Source organism: Lagopus leucura, unplaced genomic scaffold (assembly GCF_019238085.1).
Source record: "Lagopus leucura isolate 7727_CA_CO unplaced genomic scaffold, USGS_WTPT01 Super-Scaffold_100016, whole genome shotgun sequence".
Classification (NCBI taxonomy): domain Eukaryota; kingdom Metazoa; phylum Chordata; class Aves; order Galliformes; family Phasianidae; genus Lagopus; species Lagopus leucura.
The window spans coordinates 15566748-15588595 of record NW_024962270.1 but is presented as its reverse complement, the minus strand read 5'-3'; the positions used below and the strand labels follow the sequence as shown (position 1 = coordinate 15588595).

Below are 21848 nucleotides of genomic sequence, written 5' to 3'. Positions count from 1 at the left end.
TAGAAATGTGACATTTGAAATAGGATTGTGTGTTTTGGAGCTTATTGTACTTACAGCCCATCAGGTAGTAATTTATACCTCTGTTTTGTTATTTTTAGCCTCTTTTTGCATTCAGCTATAAAGAAAAGTTTGCTGCCAATGGTTGGAAAGTATACGATCCAATGTCAGAATACAAAAGGCAGGTAAGTTGTATAGGAGAGTTTTCATCTTTGCTACCTCTAGAGACTCTCAGTCTCATGTTAAGATCGTAAAAGCAAGTGGCCTGACTTTGACAGTGCTGACCACCTGCTGAAGAGAAACAGCACATTGATCTGTGTTAACATGCATTGCTAGATCTACGTTTTCCAAGTGATGTTTTATGAAAATGCAGGCTCTGTGAAGATTTGCTTGTAAGCAGGATTAAACAAAGGAGTAACCTGACTTTGTCACTGTAAATCTGGTTTCCCAGTTGCAACATTAATATTTCATTGTATGATCACCTTTTGCCTGAAATTGAAATGTCTATTGAAATGGTTGTTTTGCATAGCAGTTTTAAAGATAATAAAAAGGAAAGTCTTTCATTGTATTGACTTATGATAAAATCTGAGGGCCTAAAATTTATAGCTCATTTTAGATAAAAATGTAGGCATGCTTTTCTTTTTAAGTGTAGCATGTCAAAATTTTCCTTACAGAGCACAAGTAAGTACAGACCTAGCCTGAAAAATAGAAAAAATGTTTTGCTTTCTTACAGGGCTTGCCCAATGAGAGTTGGAAAATATCAAAAATTAACAGCACCTATGAGCTTTGTGATACATATCCTTCTGTTCTTGTTGTGCCAACCAGTGTAAAAGATGATGACCTCTCAAAAGTGGCAGCATTTCGAGCAAAAGGCAGAGTGCCAGTAAGTGAAACTTGCACAAGGAAATGGAAGTGCTCTGTGTATTGTCTAGCTTCTAAGAAATGATCGGAGTTCTTCAGTGTTTTTATTTAACATTAGTTGGCCCACTTCCTTTCTAAAAAGGGAGCAGAGAATGAAGAATTAGGATTCATGAGTTTAGAGCTGAAGAAAGCAGTTGAAATGTGAGTCTTAGTTTGCTTGGTTATTGTGCTGTTTAATGTGCTGTTTTTGTTTGGAGTTAATGCTTCTAGGCTGGAGTACTATTTGAAGCTAATTTGTTTATTAACTTGTGTTCTGATTTGGTATGGAATGTGTTGCAGCCATGGCAGTTTTCTTGAGAATAAATATATTTTGCAGGTAGTGAAAAAGTCCTTTTTAAATACGTGAGGGGGTGACAGTGTTCATGCTGTGGGTCTGCTTTGCTAAGTGCTGTACAGGTCTGTAGACTCCCAGTGAAAACCTGTTCTGGTGTTTCACCACTGTCACAGTAAAGAAATTTTTCTTAATCTCCCATAGGAAGCTTCCTTGCCATGCAGGCAGTGGTTGTCTAATTGCACTCTGGCTCGCTGCTGTTACATTAGTACAGTAAGCTAAAAGAGTTTTGCTTTATCCCAGGTGTTATCCTGGATTCATCCGGAGAGCCAAGCAACAATAACACGATGCAGCCAGCCATTGGTAGGCCCGAATGATAAGCATTGTAAAGAGGATGAAAAATACTTGCAGACAATTATGGATGCCAATGCTCAATCACATAAACTTATCATCTTTGATGCCAGACAAAATAGTGTTGCAGATACAAACAAGGTAGGTTGGTACCATAAACAGTAGTGGTGTTCAGTCTTTATTCCAGAGATTGCTGAAGATTGAGCAAAGGATATGAAGGTACAGAGAATTCAATGTGAAAAGAAATTTAAACAGGGATCTTTATTTAGAGCCATGGGAAGGGAGGTAAGTGGTTTGGAGTATGTTGGAGTTGAAGGCAGCATGAGCATGTTCCTGAGAAATGATGCAGTAACACCAGCAGAAGGACAAAGGTTTCAGTGATAACAAGAGGAAACTGCATAGCTGTGTTAGCAGATGTAGCCCACTACAATGCAGGATTTCTTCAGTCTGAAAAGTATACTCCTAGCACTTCTCAGAGAAAGCAAAAGCAAGAAGGTGTTTTTAATAGTGCTAGAACAATCCTTTCTCTCCATAGAAGACCTAGCAGAAGCAACTCTTTCAGCCTTATACTGAAGTCCTGTACATGTTCTTTTCTTTGTCTGGTTTTACTTTTTGTATGACAGGCAAAAGGCGGAGGATATGAGAGTGAAAGTGCCTACCCAAACGCAGAGCTGATCTTTCTGGAAATTCATAACATACACGTAATGAGGGAATCCCTGCGTAAGCTGAAAGAAATAGTTTACCCTACTATCGATGAGACTCGGTGGTTATCAAACGTGGACTCCACGCATTGGCTGGAATATATAAGGGTAAAAGTGTGAAAAAATTGTTTTTAAATGGTGTTATTTACTTGCATTTCTGAAAATGTTATTAGAACAATGTCTCCAATCTTTGATCAGTATAATTTTTTTGAAGAGTCACTTAAAGCCTAGCATTTGAACTGAAGTTGATCCATTCCATAGTAACTGGCTCTGTGTATTGGTAAGTAGTGAGTTAACTCCTCCCTGTGGCTCAGTATCATATTTGGTGTTGGGCAGGGTTTTATTTTCTTGAGAGAAAATGTTTGTGAGCAGTCCAGGGTTATCCCTTCTTCTTGGAAAACTGCCCTGGGAACTTCAGATTACAGTGAAGTCCTCTTGGCAGTAATTCAAACACAGAAGCAGCAGTCTTTGCTCATCCTTCCCTCCTTCAGTGTAGTGTTGGTGTTCATGTGTTGAACACCTACATTTTCCTGGGCTGTTCACAGTCTGTGTTGCACTGAGCTATAATCTGCTCTATTAGTTAATGTAATACTAAAATAAATCACACAGTTTTACAGTCTGATTCATTAACCTCTGAAATGCTTTTGGAATAGATGATTTCATTATCATACTCACTCCTCTGTTTATGATGAATATGGGTGGAGTGGAATTTGTCTCATTTAGCAGTTGCCTCAAATGTCACTCATGGCAAACATTCTTTGAATTAATCAGTTATTCAGTAGCTAGTACTTGCTGACTGCTGCAGGAGAACCAGTAGAGGGAGCAAATGCTTACATTATTGTACAAGATTTAAACAAATTTATGTTCTTTTCAGACCACTTTCTCTTGAAGTTGACTATTTCAAGGGGATTTGGGAATCTTGAGTATCTGGAAAGATTTTTTTAATAATCAGCCTGGCTTTAAATGTGATCATCGAGTTTTAAAAGAGGATTTTTATGCACTGATCACCTTTCATTGTTACTGGTTTCAGTGGGGTCTCTGGGCTTGCATGGCATCAGAGATGAACCTTGATACCATCATTTCACAGATGACATTAGCAGTTTGAAACTTACATTACTTAGAAGATTTGGTAAACATGAGGCAGTCTTCACGCCTTTGCCCCTTATACAGTACTTCATGTTACCGTGTGGGCAGCATAAATTGCAACCTGATTTCCTGAAAGCTGCCATTGCTGCAGTAAGTGGGTGTGGGTGCTTACCTTCTCTTCCTGATTCATTTGACTTGTAACGATTAACAGATCCACAGCTTTACCACCTATGTAATATAAGGATAACAGAGCAAACTCTTGCATACCTGCATATTTTATGGATAATTTTCCTGCTTATGTTGAAGACCAAACTCTTTTAACATCTCCATAGCTTCATGATTGAAGTAAATGGCAATTAACTAGTTCAGTCTACAAGCTCTGTTCTCTTGTACAAGCTTTTGTAGTGCTTTGTGATATTTCCAACCTGGCATCCTTTCCCTTAAAAGATGATTGTTTAGCGTGGTCTTGCAATTGCTTTGAAGACTGGCCTTGTGCACTTGTGCATTGAACTTAGCTTTCCTTCTTCCCAGATGTTTCACGTGCTCAGGAAGGGAAGAATGCAAATGTTTAGCAATTTTCTGTTTTCTCACATTGGAATGCAGAGAATTTTTCTGGGGTCCAATTCTGGTGCTTCTCTTCCCCACATATTTATCAGTGCCATGATAGGCTGTGTTTTAGGGACAAACCTTCATAGGAGAGAGATTATTCAAGTATGTTAGAGGAAAAAAAAAAAAGAAAAAAAAGAAAAAACAACAGGAGAGGAGCTGCAGACAACCAAGGGAAGGATTTGTGTGGGAGACAGAAACACAAAGTTCACACAAGTGAATTTCAGTTCTCTGCCATCTCTTCCTTTGTTCCCCCAGCGTGCTTCTGAGCCCAGGTTATTCATGGCCTTATTCATGGCTTGTGGGTCTCATGCTGTGTGTGCTTCATGCACCAGCAGATCAGGGCAGGCTCCCAGCCAGCAGTCCCTGGTTTTGTTTGGGCTGTGTTTTGATTGAGATCAGCTCAGTGGTTTGTCCCTTCCTCGGGTGCCAGCAGTTAAGAACTGAAAGCTGAGGAACACAGGAGTGATTCTTTCCTGTGAAGATGAGCTTTGATCACATTGAACCTTTTGTCTTTGGGGTAGATTACAGGGTTTGTGTCTATTTTCCTAATGATAAAGAATTTCAATTTTCATTTAGTGAAAGGGGTTGCTAACTTCTCTTGCCGTGTGCTACTGATAATGGAGAACTGTGCTGGACAGCAGCGTGCCTGTGCTTGGGAGCTGGCTTTTGTCCCTCCAGGTGTATGCGTCTTGTTGTTTGAAAGTCTCTGATGTAACACAGTGTTGTCCAGATAACTGTGTAATTAATCTGTGGATTTCAAATATGCGGTGTTTAAAAATATAAAATCATGCTTTTTGGTGGAGTTTTGGTTTACATTTAATATGCTTGTTTTTATTTCTTTAAGATGCTTCTTGCCGGAGCAGTAAGAATTGCAGATAAAATTGAATCTGGTAAAACTTCTGTGGTGGTACATTGCAGCGATGGCTGGGATCGAACAGCACAGCTTACTGCACTTGCTATGCTTATGCTGGACAGCCATTACAGAACTATCAAGGGCTTTGAAATTCTTATAGAAAAGGAATGGATAAGCTTTGGACACCGATTTGCAATGGTAAGGTGAAAGAGTTCACATGTTATTTGTCACCTTCAGCTCTTTAATTTGGAGTAGTATATTTTCTCATCACTTTGCTCTTCAGTTCCTGCAGTATTCATTCGACTCAAAGGCTAGCAGGGAATTAGGGCACAATATCTCGATTGTAATTTTTTTTTAGAAGCATAATGTAGTGACACTTCTGGCATCTGAGAGTGTTTCAGGAGACATGATACATGCTTAGGCAAGTGGATATGGAAGTTTCATCATTGATTCAGTTGTACTGAATACCTATCAGTTTGATCCCATAAACAGCTTCACTTTGGAAGATGGAGGAAACGACTGGGAGAGCTCTGAACAGCAGCAGCATGTCCATAAGCAAACACTGGGGAGTATTTTTAGCAGTTGAAAAACATAGGTTGGCATTATGGAAAATTTGTCTGTCCATCTTTGTAATGTATCATCTTTAAACAACACCGTAAATACACTGGGCAGAAATGAAAATTCGTTCTGTCTTTCAGCGAGTAGGACACGGAGGTGACGATCATGCCGATGCAGACAGATCTCCCATTTTCCTTCAGTTCATTGACTGTGTTTGGCAAATGACAAAGCAGGTAAGGTGTTTAGGAATATATTTCTGAGGTCTTACTAGTGTTACGGTAAAAGACATTGTATTGAAGTTTGCATAGCATGTGAATTGTTTTGAGGCAAGGAAGATAAGTGTCTGGTTCCACACAATGCGAGCACTCCCACAACACCTCAGTGTTGCTCTTGTGAACGTGGTCTTTGAAAATGGTGCACTGTGCTTTCCAAAGGGTGTATTTGACGTGCGTTAGGAAAGCTTCCCGCTGCAGTACTGGGCCCTTGTTCAGAGTTGCTTGAAGACTTTCTCTGTATCTGTATTTCAGCATTAATGTGCTGTTTATTAAGGCTGGAGAAAAATAAGTGAGGAATTCTGCCCCTCTCTCAGAGAAAGGCTAATAACAATTGCAAAAAGAGAGACTTCTGAACACGTGGTAAGAGCAGAAATCTTCTGGGGAGATGCGTAATTAAGATCACCACCTCTGTTTTTGTATTCTCCCTTTCTGCCTCCGTTTCTTGCTATTTACAGTTCGGTTGCCTCTTGTTGAGATAAAATAATAATGGGGGAGCTATGGAACACTTAGCCAATACCACATCTGTTCAAAACCTGGATCCAAAAACTGTTGGGAAGTTCATGAACAACAGTGACACTGGAAAGTCATTGATGTTACAGCACAACAAAATAGAAAGCATCATTCTTTGCAAGTTTTGTGCCACTTGTTTTTTAGTTGACTTCAGCACCTAGAGAACATGTGTGAAGATTGCAATTGCCTTGACATACACCTGGGAAAGCCAGGATTCTATTTCATCCTCGTGTAGCTTGCTTGCTTATGACATGGTGTTAAGTTTCTTGCTTCAGAATCCATGGCAAACATATGCGGCATGTTCCAAAGCTCTAATAAGTGTCAGTGATTGGGAGGGGATGTGTGTTCAGGTTCATGCTTGGGCATGGGCTCTAAGCAAGCAAATTTACTTTTGCTCTGAGTATTTCGTTCTTAAAACATTCAGCTTAACATAGCATGAGAATCTCTAACTTGGGCTTGGAAACAGACCTCTGGATAGCTTCAGACAATGGAACTTAGTCTTTCACAGCCTAATATTTTCCCAGATTTTTACAATCTTCATGACAACTAATACATTATTAGGGAATTTGAGAGAAATACATTGATAGCAGATTGAAGAAAAAAAAAAAAGATGATTTCAAGTTGGAATGGCTGTGTTACCTAATGAAAATGAAAAACACCTGCAAGATTGGCAGGTAGTAATGCAGCTCAATTACCTTCCTACCTTTAATGCATGGTACCCACGTAAAAGAAAGGTACATCTCAGGTTGATTAAAAAGGTGCATTGTGTTCGTTATCAGATGCCACCGGCTTCTGGAGGTTCTTCTTGCATTCATTTCAGTAATACACTTGATGGTGTCCTGCCCGATCAACCTGGTTCAGCCCAATTCCACAGTCATAAGCATGTTCAGCAAAATATTTAAATTTTGTTTAAAAGCCGTGGTACAGAACTGGTTTATCGATCACAAAATGGAAAAGCTCGTTTGTTTTGCATCTCTTTGAGTCAGGTATCACTTGGCATCATCAGACGTTTTATGCAACGGAATTCTTCTCTTAAGTACCTCCTTTATAAAAAGAGAAAAATGAACAACAAACCTTCCAGAAGCATCAAGTGGGAGATTTTAATGACCCATATGTTCTCTCTCAATTAGTGGATTTGATAAGAAGTAAATTTTCATTTGGGGAATTTTTCCACCTGAATCTTCAAACAGACGCTAATGGGCTTGGAACTACAGAGGAAAGAATTTTTAGGTCAGTGATTTTCAGCGGCAGTAACAGAAGCTCTGCAGTCTCGAAACATCAGCTCCAACAGTGCAACTCTTGTATTCAAAGACAGAGTTTCAATAAGTGCTATCACTTATTAATAAATTAGTTGGAGCGCAGCCACTGATGTATGGAATTCTGAATATGCTTCGCTGGGTCGGAATAGCGGCCGTGTCGGCAGCCTCTGATTAGTGCAGGCAGAGCCATGGCAGAGCACTAATGTGACGAGGCTCATTAAGTGCTTTTGGTTAAGGAGAGCTCCTCTAGGAGAGGCCTTGTCTTCAAAGTTACTTCCAAACGTCGTTTTGATCGTTTGCCAGTGACTTTTGGGTTACGTATGTGCTCGCTGCTGAGGTTGTAGGAGATTGAGATCCGAGCGGTGCTGGCTATGTCCAGCAGATCTGCTTAGCAGGTTGCACTCCTAGGTTTTGTTTAAATGATAGCTGTGTTGTTAATGTTGTACTGTAGAAGAGTTAGAGCGGCATTTCTTGAAAGAGAGGGTATTAGTGATAACTTCTGCACGCGACTGAAGAAGAGAATTTGATCATTTTAAATTGCATCTTATTTAACATCCTGTATGTTTTATTTAATAAAAAAAAAAAAAGTCAAGCAAACTGCTGGTTTGTACAGGAAGCTCTGCTGTGAGCACTGCACGCTGCTGAGCTGTACCTTATCCATAGCGGGGTCAGAAAGAAGGCTCTGTTTATTCTGTAAGTCACCATATTGGTGGTTTCCTTACTCCATTGAAAGTTGGTATCTCTTAGCTTGAGAAGCCTTAGAAGAAGAAGGATTTAAGTAAAACACTGCAAGAACAATCTTATTTTAAAATAATACTGCTTAAAACATCAATCTTTCTGGTTTAAATACAAGCACAATTGTTGTGCGTTATTCAACTCCTTACTTTCAACGTGAATATCATGTTGCAAATCACAGGTGGCACTGAAGAGGAGTTTCTGGATCAGCTAGTCCATCCCCAGTCCCGACTGCTAGGTTATTCCTCCTAGTTATACTTTTCTTTTAGAAGGAGCTCTCAAACTGATGCCAAGGCAGTGGTGTTGCTCAGTGGCACGTGACTGAACCCAGGCTGCTGCCTTCTTCACGTCTGAATTTCTGGCTAGATAGTTTTGCATAGAGGAGGACGTTCTTTGTGGTGAATGTTGCATTCTAGACTTGTGAAAATATTCACTCCTTTAGTGGAAATAAAGAAATGTTTTTGTTTGTCCTAAAAATCAGTCTCCTAAGATGCTCGTTCTCATGGCAAGGGGAGAAATGCTTATAAAATTGTCTTTGAGTTGTCTGAATTTGTTTGTTTGTTCTCTTAAATGTTCATCATTCCATGTCTGTGTTTGAGACCTTTGTCATTCTGAAGAAAAAGTTATTTTGACATATGAAGCAGTTGCCATATGCAGTCCTATCGTAAAGTGATTGAAGGATATTTTCCATCTGAATAGATAGCAGCCCGTGCACTTCTGTACTGATTTCTTCCTAACTTTTGAAGCACTACGGATTAAGATGCATTCTAAGTAAACTGTGCTTTCAGATTTTCCATATGTTTGTTCTAGAGTGTGTCAGGTAATCTCTGCTTGTGAATATAATGTTCAGTGGTGTCACAGGAATAACGCTTCTTTCAATTTGGATATCCAGAATTTACTTTCTGATATAGAAAGAAGAGAGATTAAAAGATTATTATATGTAACTGATGCTAAACTTGAGGTGTAAGATGAAGAAAAATGACATAATTTGGGTAAAAAATGTAAGAAACGTTTAAAATATATATCCAGTGTATTTTATGTACATTTGTGTTTATTATCCAGCTCACTGCATGTTAGAAGCAGAACTAAAGCTCTTAAATATCATAGAGGAATAAAGCATGTGCTGTTAGATAGGGCTCCTCACAATGAGTTGCTTTGTGTCACCAGTTTCACACTAGCTAATGCTTCTGTGCTTGCATCCTTGTGCACTTGCATAATGAATGTAGGGTTTGTCTCTGAGGATATGAAGAAGTCTGTAGGTGAAGTGTATTATTGCAGTGGAAGTTAAAGAAATCTCTTAGATTTCCTGAATAGAATCACTAAACAGGAAAAAAATCTTACCTGAATCTTTTAGTTATTTCTTATTTGTTAGTTGCTTCCTTACCATGATGCTTAAAATACAGCTTAGAGTAATTTTACCTTTCTTTTTTTTAAATTTAAGTTTCCTGCAGCCTTTGAATTCAACGAGTTGTTTTTGATCACCATTCTGGATCACCTTTATAGCTGCCTATTTGGGACTTTCTTATGCAACTGCGAAAAAGAAAGGTTAAAAGAGGTAAATAATCAATTTAATATGTTGGTTTTGTAGGAAATGCTTCGGACATATGACCTAAGAACACTTTGGCTGTTTTTTGGTAAATTTGCTGCATAGTCTTTGAGGGCATTACAGATGTAATTCCATGGAACACATAATGAATGCTCTATTAAGTGAGATCCCATTCGCTTTTCTTTGGCTGTTACCTCTTGGCAGTTCTGAGGATTTTAAAAAATTGACTTTCACGTATTTCTAGCCAGCGTTCAGTTTTATGTAGTTATTATCAAGTGCTATTAACATTTCTTTGCTATTTTCAGAGCAACTCCTGTGCATGGCTTTAGTCACTTCAGGACATAATTTTATGGATCCTGTGCTTGGAGACTGGAGGAGTTTAAAATGCCAGAATGAATGGAGTTAGGACATCATGAAATGCTTTGAGTTTGGAAAACATGCTGTGTTTTTTTTCTTTTTTTAAAAAAAAGAAAGCTTTTTTCAGTATTCCAACTACACTTGTGGCTTTTTTTTGTTTGTGGCACTTCATGTTTGTGTCAGAACAAGTAGCTCTTCCTTGGCGGTTAGACCTGTTGTTTTTCAGGTTTGTCTCTGCTTCCATAGAGGAGAAAGTTGCACGTGGACTCCACAAGGTGGAGCTGAGTAACATTCTCAGCGAATGCAGAACTTCCCAACAGCGTTCTCAGTGAATCAGTTGTGTGCAGTTCTCAATAAAGAAATGCAGTTTAAGGCACAGAGGTAGCAGAAGCACATGCTTAACTACGTTGTACAAGTGTAAAATTGCAAGATGAATCTGAGGTTCGCATTCTGAAACCTTGATCTAACCATGTTTATGCTGATTATGTTTAGTATAATAGAACTTTCAGAAGTGCAAATAAAGCTAGTACTTTTAAATCACAGTGCCAATAGATATTGGGAGCAGATAGTTTGAGTGGGAGAAGGAAGGTGCTGTTTTCCACAGGTGCTATTTTGGATCTTTCAAATCGCGTTCTCTCCTCACTGATTTTCTTTTCAAAGCTGACTTATTTGTAAATCTTTTTGAAGCGGTCACATGTACGCATAACTGTAGATCTAAGGAGCTGCAGACACTGCAGTAAGTTACGACCAGTACAGCTTTCTCTTCCTCAACCAGAACTCATTGTCTTTGGAAATATTATGCCTCAATCTCCCTTCTCAGTTCGCCTTGGAAGGGAACAGGATATCAAAAGTTTTGATAAAGCTTTAACACTTAGTGGTCAGCAAGTGTTCTCAGAGGGCAGTATTGCAGTATATCAGGTAATCTTCACAAAGATAGGGATATCTAGATAATGACCTCACATTTTAACACCTTGCAATCCATGTACTTATTTTTCTGTATTTTTTTAATTCAGGAGTTGAGCACTAAGACTGTATCGCTGTGGTCCTACATAAACAGTCAGTTAGATGAATTCACAAATCCTTTCTATGTAAACTATGAGAACCACGTCCTGTATCCTGTTGCCAGTCTGAACCATTTGGAACTGTGGGTCAACTACTATGTCAGATGGAACCCGAGGATGCGGCCTCAGGTATGAGGTTCCACTTCTGTGTTTCCCTGAAAGTACAGAGATAAAATTACTGGTTTTTGTAAGGTCCATTTCATTCAAGAAAAGTATTCTTTGACTGTTGGTAGTGGGGAAAAAGATGTTTTTTCTAAAACAAGGCATCAGGTATGTTAAAACTGTGTAAAATGTTCAGTGTTCATTAAGGCTACCAGTAGAATATAGTTGTGGTTCCACTTCACTGACTTGTGAAAGGTGACATAAGCGCTCTTTTTTGTCAGAAGATTACTGTAATATTTTACAGCACTTTTAATGCTTCTGTTGCATTAACCTTCTTGTGTAGTTTCATTATGTTTTGCTGTTTGGCAATTACGCTGTAAAATGCAGCAGTGATTTCTGAAAGGAATTGATCTACATACCAACTCATTTGCAGACTCTAAGCTTTCCTACAGGTATTTGTTTTCCACTGACCTTCCTGTTTTCAAGCTGGCATGCTAAAGATTAAATGCTCCTGAAATGTACTCCTTGAATCATCAGTATTTGTTCTTATAAGTAATGTCTCCTATTCAGACAAATCTCTAAATCTCATCAGAAAAATGCTGCGTTTTATCTTCAGAATTCTGAGAGTGTACATTAGGTTTGTTTCACAACCATAATGTATCTGAGGATGTTACTCTGTCTCTTTATTAAGGTAACATTTCAAGGTATCCCCAAGCGACTTAATGATAAATTATCTGCAATGAGTGACTGTTTGAAAGCTGCTTTCATCTTCTCACAGTTAGCAAGAGATGAGAGGTTCAGATTTATTAGACACCCACAAGTCAGAGCCTGTTTGAAAAGATGTGTTTCAAGGACAGCACGCAGTTAGAGATCCAAGCATCTGAGCAGTACCCTGTGAGGTACTGGAGAAATATGTGTTGCTTGCTTCCTCACTGAGGTATTTCCTTTGCACTTCCCTGTTGCCCACACTTGCTCTGTTTTCTTGATGTAATCCTTTGTTAGGTATCCATTTATAGCAATGTGAAACTTTTATTTTTGTTTCTGTAGTTTTGAAGTCAAATTGCCATCTGCTTTTTAGCAAAACGTCACCTTCCCTGAACCTGTTTGCTGGAAAACATTGGCGTGGTTTGCGCACGTTTTAGTAGAATTGACCTTCAGCGATGTCAGTTGTATTTAATTGGGATCTGCAGGTCCTGAGAGCAAAGCAGGCTTTGTAGACACGCGTGGAAGTCAGTAACTGCAGAAGAGATAAGTGATGGGGAAGAGTGGACATAACAAGAAAATACCAGAACTGCCTTGCTGCCGTGTGTGCCTCAGTGCCCACTGCCTCTCAGTCAACGGCTCGGTAAAGAGATGACATGGAGTGATACTCGTTTCTGAGTTGTACGGGTGGCTTAATTGGTACTATTGATGGTACTTGCATGAAGAGCCCCAGGTTAGGACTATGGCTGTGTTACAGGAGGTGCTCTGCGATGAGGTGGCACACAGCCTCCCTGCAAAGGGTTCTGAGCACTGAGCCACCTAGAAAATCTGAAGTTAAACCTGGGTGGGTTTTGCAGATTCCTTTTTATGCTAAACTCTGCTTCAACAAGGTCATTCTAATTCCTAAGTGAAATAAAGTGTTCCTCAGTTTCAGTTTGGAGGTGTTACATCATTATTGACTTCTTGTCCCAAGAAAATTAGATTTTAGTCCTGTTGCATTTGAATTCATTGACTGGGAAGAGGCATCAGTGGGGTTTTTTTTTCCTTTGGTTTTTTCTTCTCTGCCCTTTCCTTGGGTTGGAGAAGTGAGTATTTCTGTGTGACAGGGGGAGGATAAGCTCTTTCAATCTTTGTACACAGAGTTGAGTGCTCTGTGGGTGCATATTGCTGGGTTTACAGGTGACTCTACAGGCCATAACATAGTATGATGCTTTTGAATTTTTGCAACTGGTGCTGTTTATTTCTCTTTCTTTTCCCATGTGGTTGTTCAGACCTCTTTACTGCAGTCTGAGAAGTTCAGGCTGCTAGCTGTCAGTTAGTTGTCTGCCTGGGCAATTCAGGGAGGTTCTGCAGGGGTGGCATTGCAAGCTAGTATGCTCTTTGCCATTTCTATGTGCAGTGCATGAGTAAATGTTCTGTTCCTTTCAGTTCAAGCTGTGTCTTGCTATGGAAGGTAGGAGGACAAGATTGTACTCTAGTTCATCAATTTGCATCACCCATTAAGTCATGTGTAGTTGTTTGTATGGCTTCTGGCAAATGGCGTTTTAATCCTTGGAATAGGGAGCTTAAACGTGCTTTAATTTTTTTGTCTTAGTTTTTCTACACCTGCAGTTTTTTCTTCAAGTTCTGTTCTGTTCTCCTGGAAGTGGGGCCTCTGTGCTAGAGAGAATGTCTTAGGAGTGCTTCCCAGTTTTTCAAATACATTCTTTTCTTTGTGCCTGTGGAGTTCCATCCTTAACTGAAGATGGGCACTGGAAACTCAGGTTGGGTGGTGACATAGGCCTGTCTGCTGTGGGCAGGCCTTGGAGCTTCCTGCAGCTGCCAGGGGAGGTCTGTTCCTACTTAAAGGCTGGCTTCAAAAAAAAAAAAGGAATAACAGTTTGCGTGGTGTATTCAGAAATGATCTGAAAAGTGTGCAGATAGGTTACAGTGATAGCTGCCTTCTTTATGCTATGTAGGAATTGCAAAATAATCAGTTTTGTTAAGCATTCAAGTGATTAAACGTCAGCTGAACCTGTCAGTAAGCACAACGTTAACCTCTTATTTGCTCTTCAGCACATGCAGAGTGTTACTGGAAAATCAGTTTAGATTGAAATGGAAGACATAATTATGGAGTGCTTTGTGTTGCTACTTAGGGACAGGACGTACAGTGTGGCCCCAGAGTGTCTGTAGCAGTTCCACCTGCCTTCACACGTTTCCCTGCAGGTCTCTCTGCTGACGTTGTTGACATCACTTGTAATACTTGCAGAGTTCACACACGTCTGTAAGATAATTTGGTGGCAGGACAAAGCCACCCTACGGCTCTGGAAGTGCATTGCTGGCCCACAGCCCATGGTTCTGAGCCTGTTGTCTTTGCATGGAAGAGTGAGGCAGGAGATGGCAGGAAGAGGAGGTGTGCGTGGGTCAGTTAGCTGAGAGCCCCCCGGGGAACTGGATTTCAAGACAGCATTTACTACAGAGTTTCTTCTGATGAGGCAAGTGTCTCTTGGTGCTGATCATTTCTCACTATCTGCGTGTCCAAGCCAAGGTTTGCTGAGGCTGACTTGTGTGCATAAGTTGGATCAGCAGGTAGAGCCCTCCACATTCAATTGATAAGAGTAAAATACAGACTTAACTGCCTTTCCTATGTTCTGAAAGAATCTGTAGTTATTTGAGGGGAAAAAAACCTGCTATTTTGTAATGAGTCCTGCATCAGGTTATGCACAGAGATGGAGAAATTAACATGGTATGAATAACTTAATTCTGAGGAGTTTCCAACGTGTTCTGAAGAGCAGGTCCTTAAAACATCACTCTAATCCTTCAGATGTCAAAGCTAAATGAGGTGTAGGTTTAAACAAATAATGGCATCAGTCCACAGCGTGTCACGTTTCCTGTGCCTGTAAATCTATACAGTTTGACAAGTGTGCTTTCCTGTTCTTGCATGGTAGGCTTTGTAATTTCTATTTACTAGTCATTGCTTTTCCAGGAGGCCTGGGAGTTTGGTTGGCTTCCCAGGAGCATACCTTTACAGTAAGCAGGGAAGTATTGATTATTACAGAAAACTGCTGTTTTCATCGTTTGAGATTGACTTTTTCTGTGAGTATACTGTTAAGTAGGTTTTAAAAGAAAGTCAGAATTCCAGCTCGTCAGGAAGAGGAACTGAAAGCTTGAGTGAAAGATGCTGTTGTCTGTGCAGTGCACAGAGTAGGTTTTTGGAAAAACTGACAGTCTCAAGAAAAGCAATGAATTTAAAGTAACCATTTTCCTCTGCAGCCTTTCTTCTATGTTGCTAAAATGGGTAAAGTATACTCGCTGAACAAGACAAAAGGCACTCACGTTGAACAATTTTCATGTGAATGTCTGTCCTTGAGCTAGTGCAGTGATATGCAGTAGATATCCAATTAAGACTGAGCAGTACAGTAAGTGAGTAGCTATTATAATTTCTTTTGTATTTCTCCTTCTGTTGACAAATTTTGTTATCCAGAAGCACTTCATGATCTTGAAGGGTTACTTGGAGATGAAAACCTGAGAACCAGTACTGAAAGTGAACTGTGTAATTCTATGAAGAGAAAGGTTTGGAACTACTAGGAAATAAAGCTGCCTTGTGTCTATAGGCAGTTGTTGTGTTGTAGCATGTATATTGTGTAGTGTAATTGTAGCTTCTGTGTGACTATAATTATTTTAAAAATAAAGGTAAAAAGCACAAATCACTTTCCTTCAAGACCTTGTCTGGCAGAGTAATTTATTGTAAGTGTAGAATGGTGTGTTCTGAGAGTTGCACTGCGCCTGCTTTCAGTGTGCACAGGTCAATTAAAAATGGTTTCATATCAGCAGTATTTTAAGCAATAAAGGATGTTTCCTCAGTGTTAGTCTAAGTATTTTTCAGCTCACGATAGGCAGTAGGCACCTTATCTGTGTGACGTAGGAGAGGCAGCTATCTGGTTTTGTATGAAACAAGCAATAAAACTGTAGCTAATGAGGAAATTAAACATCCACCCATTTAACCAGTTCATACCAGTAACATACGTCAGTGGGAACCTACAGTCAGCTCTTCCTGAGTCAAGGGCTCTGCTTGGCTCACTCTGTTTTGCAGCGTTTTGCTGGTTTTCATTGGCTTGGGTGGAGGATGCCACGTACAGCAAGTATCACTTGCAGAGAGAGAATCACGTGTGGGCTTAGCAGGGAAAGAGAATGCTCATGCCAGGGAGAAGGCACCTCCAGTACAGGCCTGGATGAGGAAGGGGAGGGAGAGGAACTAAGTGGCAAGGAAGGAGTGCAAGAGCAGAAGGTAGGTAGAAGTGAGCAGGTCGTGCGAGGAGCAGGGTCAGCTCCAAAGCTTGGTCACGGCTTGGTACAGAAAAGTGAAACTGGGAACTTGAAGAGTGTTGAAATGGGCAAGAACGTGAATTGTCTAAAAGTGAGGGAATGCTGAGAACTTTGCTGAAGAAAATAAGTTGTTTTCCTTTTTTTATTATTTAAGTTGATAACGAGTTAGGGAAGGGGACGACATAAAGTCTCAGTCGTGTTCTTTTTAGTTCCTGAGTCATTATTACAGCAGTAAATAATAATTAAAAAAAAACACCCTAACAGCATGAAGTCTTCCTGAGGTGCTGCAGGTAACCTCTCTGACTTTGGCAGAACCAGCGTTTTGGTAAATGTGTGGAGCAAGGTCAGACTTGCTGAGGATCCATCCCTTCTCCCCGCTACTTAGGGATGTTGAAGTCCACTCCGTTGTCCCTGCCTGGTTGATTTTTCTAGCTGTGGTAGATGTGAATGGCAGTGTTGCTTTTCACAACGTCTGCTCTGCAGAAACAGCTCTTTTACCTGGAGTGGAACTCAGATGGTTGGGTGCCAGCCCTTGTGGCCTGCTGTTGCCTAGCAGCATTACTGAGGGGACAGGCTGCAAAGGAATGGTTGTGTGCCTTTCTGAAAGCCTAGCATAGATACTAGGTGCTTTACTCCTAGTAAAGCACAAAACCTGGGTACTGGGCCCAGGGTCATCTTTGGAGCTCCCTCTCCTAATTTGAGAGGCACAATGAAAGAGGATGCAGTGAATCTGCTCTCAGACTGCCAACAAATCCATCCGTCAAATCAGTGACGTGATTTCTTAACAAGACTGTAATAAAAGCTTGTCGTGGAGGCAGGACGTGTGCTGTGTGAGGATGTGCTTGTAGAGATAAGGTGATAACGAGGCCTTTCAATAAGCAGCCTTCTCTGAGCTTCTTGGTCTTGCAGAATCTGCTGCTCTCCCTTTTAGCAAAGATGAACTTTGTTCCTGCAGACCATTAGGGTATTATTGAGAAGATGTTTGGACCCACTGCCTTCTGAAGAAAGCTTTCTTTAAGAGGAACTGTGCGGAAATAGAATGGTGTGAGATGGCAAAGCTGTAGGTGGGGAGTTAGTTATCTACAAGGACTTGCACAAGGTGGGGTGAGGAAACGCCGGCAGTAACAGGTTTGCTTGGGAGTAAGACTGGAGGAACAGTGGGAAGGAAGTAAACTTTTTTTTCTCTCAAGAAAGGGAAATTACAGGAGCAGACATAAAGATATCTGGGAGAATATGCAGCTCCTTATTTAAAAACAAACAAAAAAAACACTGAAAAGCAGCACAGTACACAACTTGTATATTTTCTATCCTTTGGCTGCCTGTATCGCTTTTCTAACCCCGTGCGTATGTGAGTCAAGCATGGACCCCTGTCGCTAATGAATAAGTTATTGCTAGCTGTTGAGAAATGCTCTGAAAGTGTGAAAGGTTCTTTACGCTGAATTTGAAATGTTATTCCAAGACGTTGAGACACGTATCTGAATTTTAGTGTGTGAAATCTTACCGTGCTCTGCGGCTGTGCATCCACATGGCATTGCAGTGTGCATGTGAGGCTGTGTTAAATGCAAAGCAACAACATCTTTTTCTGGAAATCATGAGAAAAAGATTTGTGTTTGTACTAGCACATGAAATGGCATGGTGATGTTTATGTGGACATATTTTGCAGTGTTTGAATCTAACGTGCTCTTCCTAAAATATGACCATATTTCAAGCTGACCTTTTTTCCCCTCCAGACTCTACTCTGTCTTGCTTACAGCTTTGCCAGACTTAAACGATTTGTACTGAGTCATCAACTCTGTGCGTCTGCCTGAATTGCTTGGTAAACTTCATCCACAAAGGCTTTGTTTCTTAGGGGAGTACAGCTCAGAAAAATGTGAAAATATTGGTATGGCAGGTTTCCTTTTGTTGGGGCAAAGGGCTTGTCTGTAAATGCTCCATCTCTAGGGCAAGCAGGAGATTTAATTGAGAGGGAGAATCTTTCAGAAATGTGGCTGATTGTATCCCCAAAGACATTCATCTGATGTGGAGGGCTGAGGCTGCAGCCATCGCAGTCCGTTCTTAAGCGCCGAGAGTAAATGCAGTTAGAAAGGAGGAGGTGAATTTGATACAAACATGAGTGAGCTACGACTGATGGGGAGCAGGAATGAGTAGTGGCGATGCTCAGCAAGGTGAAGCTCTCTGCTTTCTGTTCTGCTTCTGGAACGTCATCTGAGAAAATAGAAGTTTCTGTATGAAATCTGTATGCAGTCAAAGCAATCTGTATGGAGTCTAACCAGAGCTAGACTTCTCCACTTGAAAAAGAGAAAGTGACAGCATTCAGCTTGACTCTTAGTAGAGATGCTGTATGTGAAGTTATGATGGTACATTATGTTCTGCACAGCCCATCTGATGCATTCTGTGGAACAGTTTTCTTTGGGGCAGCCTAGGCTGCGTCACGAAGGATGCTGGTGTGTGTGGACCTGCTGGGCACTGTTTGTTTCTCACTGCGAGATGAAAGGACAGGAAAGTCCATTAGGAGAAGATTTTATTTTAATTTCAGAAGAATAAATAAAGGATGGGGTCAGAACTCTGAACATCGAAGAGCTGCTCTCTGATGGAGCAGCATCAAACTCTGCACTGAATAAAGCAGGAACACAAGAAGGAAAATAGTATTTTAATGTTATGTAAGCAACAATTTTATATAGCTGTACAGAGAAGCTGAATTAAGTGTGGAAAAATAATCTTTCTGACACTCTAGTTTTTTGAGTGCATAATTTTTCAGCCTGTGCATGGAAGGGTTTCCTGTGTGACTCAAATATGTGCTGCCTTTTAAAAACATTATTGTTATTTAGAGAACTTACTTGAAGATCACACGCTCTGAGATGTAAGCCTGGGGAGAGCAGCACTTCAGCTGTGGCAGAAGATGTGAATCAAGTCGTGGGGGAGCACAGGAGGATCAAGCAGTGCAGGCACTCGGAGCCTCCCTGAGCACGTACATAGCATGCCATGCTCTGCAGTGGCTTTGGTTCCCAAAAGGCAGCTGTATGGAGATGCTTCTGTGGGAGCCTGGGCACCGTGCAGTGGAAAGCTCTGGTGACCCTGCTGTCATCCAGACCCCTTATTTGTCTTCTCTGTAGTGCATATCACAGCATCTTGAGAAGCTTCACAGCTGGGCTCGGTGTTGTCACATTTTCAGGTGTATTTGTGTTTTTTTGTAGAGCACCTTAGAAGAATGAGATTGCCTTTCTCCAGGAGGTGCTTTGTGTTTGCTTAGTGAAGGAGGCTGTCATCTTTGGACTTGTGGCCTCTCTGGCTAAAGAACTTGTGGGCAGCGTAGGCAAGGCTTGCAGGAGGAAGGAAGGCTTGTGAGTTGTGACTCAGTTGTGTGTTGATAGTGAGAAACCCTCTGTGATTTTCTTCACATAACACTGTATGAGAATGTCCTGCTGGGGTGTGCATGCCAGCCCTGCTGTTGGGTGAAGGTGTTCCAGAAACCTGACATGTCACTTACCTGCTATGTCTAGCAGTCTGCAAGTTTCCCAATGCTACGTCTTCCCATGATTACCTTGTCAGCCCAATGAATTTGTTTTCCCATATTGTGCCTTCCAAAAGCTGTAAACAATTCAGAGATGATGGAGGATAAGAGAAATTGAAAGCAACGGACAAACTTTTTTGGCCTTTCTGTGGCATTTGAAATGAGGGAAAGCCTCTCTCTGCTTGTCTGAGGAAAAAAGATCCAGCTGGTTAAAAAGCAACATGACTCGAGTCTTCCTTTGTCTGCAACAGATTTTAATGTACTGGAGAAACCTGACAACCACACAGAACTCTGCTGCAGATGCCAAAGTCTCCAGTGTTCTTGATGCCACTGTCAGAAGCAAAGGCAGAAACCCATGTGAGCCACGTGTACAAAAGGAGTATTGGTGTGTGGCTTAGGAGATACAGCACAAGCACAATCCACGTGGCTGCTGTGCTTTTCTCACCAACGTGCTGGAGGGGTCAGGCTCCTGGAAAGGTGCCTGGTTAGAACAGTAATGAGATGCTCCCTATGGAGCCAGCTTTGTGAGTTCTGCTTAGCGAGTTCTGTCCCAGCAGGCACGGGAAGTAGTTCTCTGTGAAGGCATTGTTAAGCTCAACTGGAAGTGGTGGTGGTAAGGGATAGGGACACACTTACCAGAGTTTTTTTTAGTATCCCGACAACTCGGTTTGCAAACAGTGTTTTGAACAGGCTTCCTGCCAACGGTGTGTGGTGTTAGGAAGGAACAGTTGTCAAAAATGTTCCCTTTCAGATGGCTAACCACTGTCCCTAGATATTGACACACTGAAATTCATAGCTGCTGCATCCGTGGTGTTACCATGGGACACAGTGGAAGCATTACTTGAGAAGATAATTTGTTATTATGGATCAGAGTAAACCTTTCCTTCTTCACCCACAGGTTCCAATCCATCAGAACCTTAAGGAGCTGCTCGCCATCCGCACTGAGCTGCAGAAGAAGGTTGAAGATTTGCAGCGGGAAGCAGCTACACGGTCCCTGTCCTCCTCCTCTGACAGAGGTTCATCTCCGTCCCATTCAGCCACACCAGTGCACACTTCTGTGTGATGTGTAACTAAAGCTGTGTGAAACAGTTCGAGTCAGGTAATACAAAGGGGGGCAGAACGTTTTCCCACCACGCAGGGATTGAGTGGCTTGTGACAGCTGTGATCTACATGCCTTACTGTGTCTGATATTACTACAATAAGGCCAAAAAGAGCTTCAGTAGATGTGATGTCTTGTATTGTTGGCAGTCCCCACATGTTTTGACATCTCTACTTAAATCGTCAATTGTGAAATTAAACTTTGTTTCGAGCAACTAACAATTTAACCATCCTCAAAAGGGAATCCATCTGCTGAGCAGACAGAAAGATGCCTCTCACACTGCCTAGGGTACCATGCCTGCTTGAGAGAATCAGATGAAACGGACACAATGCTTACACAGAATACTGAGGACATTTTTCTGAATGGGAGCTCTGTATTTCACACGGTAATACAATATATATATTTTTTTGGTAGAGCAATTGTGTTTTTTAAGGAAATTGATGCACTTGGAAATGGATTTTAAAGTAATGTTTTCCAGTGTAGTCAGTTTTGCATTTCAACTAAATATGCCATTAAAAGTGGATGAAGATAAACTGGGTTCGTCAAATACACCGTGCTGACGTGTATGATGTAATATATTTGGTGAAGCATGTATTTTAGTTTTTTTAATGCCTTTTGTACAAGTTGCAATAAAGTCTTTTGATGGTTTAGTTTATCGTTCAGCTTCAGCCTCCTGAGTGAGGGGTGGAGTTAATCACATCAAGGTCTTGTTCAAAGTACGGGTTTGTTTTCTAGCAAATAATAGCACTGGGGGTTGAAATGACACTCGGCTGTGCAAATTGTATATCTGTATAGCTTCACATGTTGTTAGCAGTGTTTTATCTTAAACTGTACACACAAAATACAGAGGCATGTCTGTTCATATATGTGTGTGTGATGTTCAGCTGATGTTCTTAGGCTCTGAGAAAACGGATCCTGCCTACCCAAACGCATTCAAAGACCTTAACTCGTAATGACTTTGTTTGACAAAGTTTTTTAAATAATATGAGCTTAATTGGTTTGCTTGGAATAAAGCCAGCTGGCTGTTTTTTAAACTCTT

At 40.9% G+C, this 21848-nt stretch overlaps 1 protein-coding gene across 4 annotated transcripts in view; it reads left to right on the top strand.

Moving 5' to 3' along the window:
- Nucleotides 1-21848, top strand: part of MTMR1 (myotubularin related protein 1) — a 32351-nt gene extending 10503 nt beyond the window's left edge. For all 4 annotated transcript variants that reach the window (XM_042876634.1, XM_042876633.1, XM_042876637.1 and 1 more), the window contains 9 exons: nt 99-182; nt 731-880; nt 1493-1681; nt 2164-2349; nt 4781-4987; nt 5488-5580; nt 9568-9681; nt 11043-11219; nt 20609-21848. In XM_042876634.1, coding sequence (XP_042732568.1) covers nt 99-182; nt 731-880; nt 1493-1681; nt 2164-2349; nt 4781-4987; nt 5488-5580; nt 9568-9681; nt 11043-11219; nt 20609-20773 — 1365 coding nt within the window. In that variant the 3' untranslated portion in view covers nt 20774-21848. The remainder of the gene's footprint in view (nt 1-98; nt 183-730; nt 881-1492; nt 1682-2163; nt 2350-4780; nt 4988-5487; nt 5581-9567; nt 9682-11042; nt 11220-20608) is intronic.